Source organism: Medicago sativa, chromosome 1 (assembly GCF_051527215.1).
Source record: "Medicago sativa cultivar Bolivia chromosome 1, Bolivia_mono, whole genome shotgun sequence".
NCBI classification, from domain to species: Eukaryota; Viridiplantae; Streptophyta; class Magnoliopsida; order Fabales; family Fabaceae; genus Medicago; species Medicago sativa.
Window position 1 is genome coordinate 20,126,042 of NC_140749.1, and position 8,212 is coordinate 20,134,253.

The following is an 8,212-nucleotide window of genomic DNA, read 5'->3' on the forward strand; positions in this document are numbered from 1 at the left end:
CATTTAATGATATTTGTTACAAATATAAAAATTTAAGTTGATATATTTATTAAGGGTTAAATATGTTTTTGTTCCCTATAAATATACAAACTTTTCGTTTTAGTCCCTCTAAAATTTTCTTTCAACTTTTAGTCCCTATAAATTTTTCAATCACCACTTTTGGTCCCTATTTTTAAGTTTATTTTTGTATTTTCTAATAAAATTGTGCAGAAATGTATAGAATATTGTACAAATCTTTCAAAAAAATAAAATTAGAATTTTTTAACAAAACTTAAATTAAATATGAATTTTTAACCGTCAAAATATAAAAATTTATATTAAATTCATATTTTGTTAAAAAATTCTAATTTTTTTGGGAGATATTTTAAAAATATTATTAATTTTTTTACAAAATTTTATTCAAAAATATGAATTCTACATATGAGTTTACTTTAAAAAAGGGATCAAAAGTAAAGATGGAGTCCCCGTGAGCATAGCTCAGTTGGCAGGGACATGCATAATTATATGCAGGGGCTGGGGTTCGAACCTTAGACACCCCACTTATTCACCTTAAAAAAAAAGTGAATTCTAGCCAATTCACCTTAAAAAAAAAAAGTGAATTCTAGCCACTAAGCTATTTGACCAAAAAAAAAAGTAAAGATGGAAAAAATTTTAGGAACTAAAAGTTGAAGAAATTTTTTAGAGAGACTAAGTCGAAAAGTTGACATATTTATAGGGACAAAAAACATATTTAACCCATTTATTAATTAACGTGAATAAAATAATTAGATATCAACAAATAATATTAATAGCTTCACTTAAAATAAAATAAAATATGGTTTTGTACAAAAATAAAAAATAAAAAAATATGGTGGACCCCACAAAAAAATATGGTGGACCCATCAAAATAAAAATATGGTGGACTCGAGGTGACTCAACCGAGTGATAGACTCATGAACTTAAAATTAGGTCAAGTTGAGATTGTGTTTTTTTTTTTGTTTGTTTAATTTAAGGTTTAAGTTTTTTTGTTTGACTAAAAAGCTGAATAGGGTTTGAGGAGAAGGTGAAGAAGAACCCAACAATTTAGATCTGAGTAATTCTTCCAAAGTTTTCAACTTTCAATCAAAGCCTTCCAAGATTATGCTTTGAATCTCTTCAATTTCTCTCACAATGCCTCCTCGTCCTTCTTTTCACAAGCTCATTCTCCCTTCATCCCTTCAAACTAGACAATTGGTAACGAGTTTTCTCTTTTTACTCATTCATTTTTTTTTTTGAATTGGGTTTTTGTTTCATGTTTTTGATTGGATTTTATTGATGTTATGATTGTTGTAAGAAAAGGGTTTTTAGGGTTTTGGTTGATTTTTTAGGGTATGTGGCACTTCAACTTATAAACCCTGATACCCCTTTTTTATAAAGTTTGGATTTTTTTAGGTTTTGTTTTAAACCCATGATTTTGATCACTGAGTTTGGATTTTCTGTTATGATTCTTGATGAAGGGTAGTGTTTTTTGTTTGATCAGTCATTGAAAAGTGTTGAAATTTGTTTGATTCAGTGTTGTTTAGGTTTTGTGATTTTTCTGGAAAGTGTTGAAATTTTGATAACCCTGGTTGCTGAGTTGATTTTAGCCCTAAAATTGAATTGGTTGGTTAGTTTGTTTGTGTCTTGTGCATTCTTTGAACGAGAAGTTCTTGTGGTGTTGAAATTGAATTTGCTATCATATCGATTACTTGATAAAATTTATGCTCCTCGATGTTTTCCTTAAAATCATTAATATATGTGGTTCAGTGTATTAGAAAGAATTGATCTTATTTTATTTTTTATTGAGAACTAGAAGTGTCACTTGTTTTAAGTGAAAGAGAAGAACATATAACAGAGTGAAAAGATTTTTATGCTTCATATTTCTCCAAATGTATTTTAATTGAGACTATCATATTGGAAATTTATCTATGTGTAGAAATTCTTTAGTGTAGTTACAAATTCTTGCACTTATTAAGTATGACCTTTGGATTGTTATTGCCAGTAGCAATTTGGAAATGTGTCATTTTTTAATGAATCTCCATTTTCAGCATGGTAGTTAATATCACATATTGAATTATTGAAATCATACAATTTTAAAATGTTTTGTGATCACTGCGATTCAGATCTCAAACCTAATCGCAGATGGTTTTTGCCTGTGTGGTCGTGTGTGTTAATTTCAGGCCGAGTATACGACCCGGTTAAAAACAACGCACCTTTGAATGAGTGACTGAAAATCCTCGAACTTCCTACATCTGCAAATGTAAAACCTCTTCTCACCAGAAAAGGAGCACCAAATCCTTGAACTTCTTTTGATCTTTTTAATTTTGATAAAAAAGGAGCTGCAAATCCTCAAATTTCCTAGATATGCAAATGAAAAACCTCTTCTATTAAGTATGGAAAGTTGGATTGCTATTGCTGGTAGCCGTTTGGAAATGAGTAGTTTTTTTTTTTTTTAATGAATCTCCGTTTTTAGCATGGTAGTTAATATCACACATTGAATCATTTAATTCATACAGTTTTAAGATGTTTTGTGATCTCTGCGAGATATCGCACCTAATCACTGATGGTTTTTGCCGAGTACATGACCTGTTAAAAAAAACGCACCTTTGAACGTGTGACCGAGAATCCTCAAACTTCCTTGGTCTTTGCTCGTTGGTAGTGCACCATTGGGCCCATACTTAGGTCGAACCAATTTATTTAATAGTAATAATCAAATAAAAATGCAAAAACGATCCAACAAAAATACTTTTATGCTTATGAATTTAAGTTTACATAAGGATTTTATGTGTTATTTAAATGCTCTCTTTGTGAATTATGTACTATCTGTGTTATGATTCCATGTTTATGATTTCATTGTCTTTTTGATTCCGAGTCAAATCTCGAGTTTAAAATCTTCAGTCATTTATTATGAGCATTACTAATATTTGGATGATCAATGTTATTTTCAATTGCAGAGGATTCCAGATAATTTTCTTAGGAAATATGGGGCCCAGCTTTCGACTATTGCAACCCTCACTGTTCCTGATGGCACTGTCTGGCGTCTAGGATTGAAAAAGGTTGACAACCGAATTTGGTTTGTCGATGGCTGGCAAGATTTTGTTCAACGTTACTCCATTGGCATTGGATACTTTCTAGTATTCACTTATGAAGGAAATTCAAATTTCATTGTTCATATCTTTAATATGAGTACTGCTGAGTTAAACTATCAATCAGCCATGAGAAGCCGTACTGAAGGGCCTTGCTATGCAAATTATCATCCTATTTTTGAAGACATTGAAGATATCGACTCCTTTGAATTCCTGGATTCATCACCTTCAAACCTTACTCCTGGTGCATTGCAAGACAAGGTTTTTAGTGGATCTTTGGATCAACTAACACCAGCGAAGAATCATACTCCATCATTGCAGAATTTGTTTAATGGGGGGTCTAAACTCAACCACGTTAACTGGGGAGATATCGGTGGTACTCTTTCTTCAAAGAGTGCCATTCAGTCAACCAGAGATATAGGTGTTCAGTTCAATGCTAATGAGTTTAAAAAGTCCACTGAAGGATTGAAATTGCGCTATCCTAATGAGGAAGGGGTTAATAATACTGATACGAAGAAAACTTCAAGAAAGAAGCGGAAATCAGATCCAAGTAAGCTCTTTTAGATAAGTTTTTTTTCTCTTTCTATTGTACTACGTAGCACTGACATTTTAGATCAAAGGCGTGCCCAAGTGTCTGACATACATGATTGTCCAACTCCGCCGCTACACTGACATGTCACCTTTTGAAATTATGACCGGTGTTGTCATCTCTGTGTCGTGTCTTCCTGTGTCAGTGTTTCATGGCTATTATCTAGTAACATAAAAAATTAATTTTGTCATCAATTTAATCTGTGTAACTGTAGGTGCACAGGAAGCCACTGCTGAAAATGATGAGGAGGCAGAGCGCTATCGATTCTATGAAAGTGCGTCAGCAAGAAAAAGAACTGTAACAGCAGAAGAAAGAGAAAGGGCAATTAATGAGTCAAAGACTTTTGAACCAACCAATCCATTCTGTCGAGTTGTCCTGCGGCCCTCTTATTTATATAGGGGATGTATAATGGTGAGATATTGAATTCAATTTTTTTGATATTTATCTTTAGTCTTCTTCGACATTTCGTGTTGCGTACTCAGCTCGTGTTTCTGTTTTCCAGTATTTGCCTTCCTGCTTTGCAGAAAAGAATTTGAACGGTGTTTCAGGATTCATTAAGCTTCAGATCTCCGATGGGAGACAGTGGCCTGTTCGGTGCCTTTATAAAGGAGGCCGGGCAAAGTTAAGCCAAGGATGGTATGAGTTTACATTAGAGAACAATTTAGGGGAAGGCGATATCTGTGTTTTCGAGCTGCTTAGAACCAGAGAGGTAGTACTGCAAGTTACTTTGTTTCGTGTAAAAGAGGACGAGTCAGGGTTATTCAACCCTTCTTCACAGCCAAGCCAAAATGTGAGCCATGCAAAAATGTTGAACCCTCACTTGCAGCACCGTGTCAGCTCAACCAAATCAGCTAAAAATTAGCAGGGAGAGATAACTCCAGATAGACAAATTACAAAACTGTGTTAGCTCTTACTTCTGAGTGATCCTGGTACTCTGGTTTATTCAGTTTGGAACTTTGATACTTTCTATGTCCATAGGCGTTTGAACTTAGTTATGGTAGTTTTGAATCTTTTAATATGGATATTTTGTTTTGACTTGGATTGTATATAGACTGTGCAATCTATTCAATCATAAACTGAGTCAAAACGCTTGTCCTAGTGCCGTATCTTGGGATTAACTTCTTGTTTTTTGTTTTGGTTTTGGTTTTGGTTTTGAAGTTTGCAGCTTCGTCTGCATGAATATAATGACTCAGTTACGGTGTGTTTTTTATGTGATTGCTGATGACGAGTTTTTATACATTTTCCTTTGAAATATATCCATTTATGACACTGTTTGTTTGATATTGCGCTATGATATGGATATAATAGATGATCATTGGTTTCATATATCCTATCTGTAATACAATTCTTGAAAAAGGTTCAATATGTGATATCTTCTTGTCACAGACAAGAAACTTCATTTTGGGATCCAAGTGCAGGATGATGGGGGTTTTCACACTGCAAGAATGTTTTTGGAAATGGAACATTCTCTTCTGATACAAAAAGTTGTCGCAATTTACGTTTTCCGAATAAAACTTATTTTATATTATAATGCAAATATAGGGAATACAAGAAAAGTTTCGTGACTTGTATTTTTTGGCATGAAATATTTTATTATAAATAACGATGTTCTTCTGGATTTCAATGCACTTGTTTGTATGATTGATAGTTTGTGCTGTAACAAATATGATAAAGGTTGTATGCTTGTAACCTTCATGAAGGTTGTCTATTACAAGCTGAGCAGTTTCTATGGAATTTGTGTGGAAGGTTGTCTATTACAAGCTGAGCAGTTTCTATGGAATTTGTGTGGAAGAGTTTCAGCTTCGAGCAGTTGTACTTTTTATTCTAACACTCTACATATGAACAGTCGAATAAAATTGTTATGAATGTCAAACTCTTGTCCATGTTGGTGGCCTGATTATTGAGGTTTAATTTTAGTTAAACTACTTAGTTAGCCAAAAGATGGATGTAATTTATATTTAGGTTTAAATATGTCATTGGTCCCTGCACTTTCACCAAATTTTGGCATTGGTCCCTCGACACTTTTTTTCGTTTGACATTAGTCCCTGCATGTGGACCAATCATTCCATGCCATGTGGCACACTGAAAGACAATAAAATATTCCAACTTTTTAATTATTATTTCTTTTATTATTTTTTGACCCAAGTCCATGTACTTACAACATTTTTTGATATTAGTCCCTGCACTTTAGTATCGTTGAGTATTCATCAACAAAATCACTTTGATGAATTCTTCATCAACAACATTGATTTCGGTTAGATCGTATTCATTACTTAGACTGATGATAGTGGAATTAGGTGGCTTTAGAGAGATCGACCTTTTCTATTTTTGCACCCATGATATCACGAAGTTTCTTTGAGATTCAAAGTGCATGAACCAAAATGTAGTAGAAGCTTAGTGGTGAACTGCAGGTACGTGAGTTGAACGATTTTTGAGGCGATTGAGCGGTGTGGATCAAAGAGTTTAGATTGGAGGCAATGGAGGAGGGATTGAAGAGACGAGAGAGCGGATTAGAGGGTTGAGAGAGTGTGATCAGTGTGGTGAAGAGAGGGGAAACATCAAAGGGAGAGGGAGTGGGTGAGTGGTGGTGAAACGGAATGAGATGGAGAGGGAGAGGGGATGGAGATAGGAAGTAGAGGTCATTTTTGTCATTTCACAATTGTTTGGGCTCATTAAGGATAAAATGGTCCGTTCAAGTCTTTTTTGTTGAGTCATCACTGTGATTACATGGTCACTTTGTGCCACACTAGTGCCACATCACCAATCATAGACTACATTAGTAAGCAAACGAGTTTAGGACTAAAACTCAAATGATTAGTAATTGCAGGGCAATCTTGGAAGGATTGACAGGTACAAAGACGAAAACTCAAGTGAACCCTATTTGCATAGGCTAAACATATATTTATGCCAAAAAAATATCTTAATGTGAATTATATTTGAAGCTACCCCTAACCATATTCAAGTGGTTAAGTTGTTCCTTTAACTCTAATAATGTCTTCGATGGCTCTAAATACATTTCAAACGGCTTCTGTATATATTAAAATTTAACAATGGTGCATACAAGAGTATACACGATGTACATGAGAGATAACGAGATGAGAGAAATTGTAAGAATATATGAAAATTTGTGAGCGAACGGGGAACCAATCACATCTATTTATGATGGATGCTCTAATTTTTAATTCATTTGAACAAAAAAATTTGAAAACGAAAAATAAATAAAATAAAGGATCTACCTCGCAACTCAGTCTTTACAAGAATCATTTACATATTCTTTTTAGTGTTAACCGTATGGTTCTCAAGGATAATTTGGTGTTCGGTCAAGAGATAAGTAAAGTCCGACCAATAATTGTTCTGCATAGGAATAAAACTCAGGTTCTTTTTAAACATTTTATTTTTGCTATAACTCTTTAACCACTTAAACCTAAAATCACTTACATACGTAAGCATGATAAAAAAAATTAAAGAGTAAATACACATTTTGGTTCCTCGCGATATCTTCATACTTAATTAAGCCCCTAATAAAAAATAATATCAAATTAATCCCGAATACTTTTATACGAGGACAAACTAATCCCTATATTATAATAAGTCAACATTAAAAAATTGGCTAATTCTTCTGCATAAAAATGTCAAAGATTGATTTAATTAATTATTTTTGTCAAAAACTAAATTGATTGAAACAAAATTATGAATGGTCAAACTAAGTCTTTAGTTAAAACTAAAAAGGTCGACCCAAATAAAAATTTGTGGAAAAATTTAACGTGGGGAATAGAAGAAGAATGAAATTTTTTAAGGCACGTTGTTTGTCCATCCTATTTAATTTGTCGTGCGTCTTATGCGGTTTAGATTATAGAATTCGAACGTAAAAAAACTCTCATAAAACCCTCCAAAACACGATATACATTTCAAATTTTTTTAATTTCAACATTGTGTGCAAGATATTCGGGTGAGAAAAATAATTGTCTAATTTGAATTTGAACTACTTGGGCTTGAACGAGAAAGAATACAAGAAACGAATTTGGTGGTCCTCACGACAATATCCTATGTAACCGAAACGCGTAAAATCACAATTGGTTCTCTGCCATGAACTACACTTAGGTGCAGCAAAGCCAGTTGTAATTAACTGCAGCTGGAGCCAGCAATAGTTAGCCTGGGAAAAATGTATTTTCAATATGTTTTTAGGAAAAAAACACGTGTGTGAAAAGCAATTCTCAAAAAATAATTGTCTATTTTGAATTTGAACTAGTTGGGCTTGGGTTTGGTGGTCCTCACATATCCTATGTAACCCTAGATGCTCTCTATAAATACAACCTCATATACCATTCACAATGGTTATCACCGTGTGCTTGTCTCTCACTTTTGATTGTTGTCTTTCATTTGTTTTTACCTTTGTTGATAGCTTTTGAACCCATTGAATGTTTTGAGCCATGAAGTGGACGGACGAGAGAATTTGTTTGAGATAGATCTATGCCACTTCTTTATTCTTCTCGACTGTGTATTTGTGGTTCAAGAAATTCACTGGTTCATAATTTTTTCT

The 8,212-nt window shown here is 33.5% G+C and overlaps 1 protein-coding gene across 1 annotated transcript; it reads left to right on the top strand.

Annotated features, from left to right (window-relative positions):
* Positions 1 to 971: 971 nt before the first annotated feature.
* On the top strand, positions 972 to 4,882 carry LOC146953464 (B3 domain-containing transcription factor VRN1-like). The gene is made up of 4 exons (XM_085710004.1): positions 972 to 1,212; positions 2,952 to 3,633; positions 3,887 to 4,083; positions 4,175 to 4,882. The coding sequence occupies exons 1-4, from the start codon at positions 1,150 to 1,152 to the stop codon at positions 4,532 to 4,534; spliced, it is 1,302 nt and encodes a 433-aa protein (XP_085566130.1). The 5' UTR covers positions 972 to 1,149; the 3' UTR covers positions 4,535 to 4,882.
* Positions 4,883 to 8,212: the final 3,330 nt, after the last annotated feature.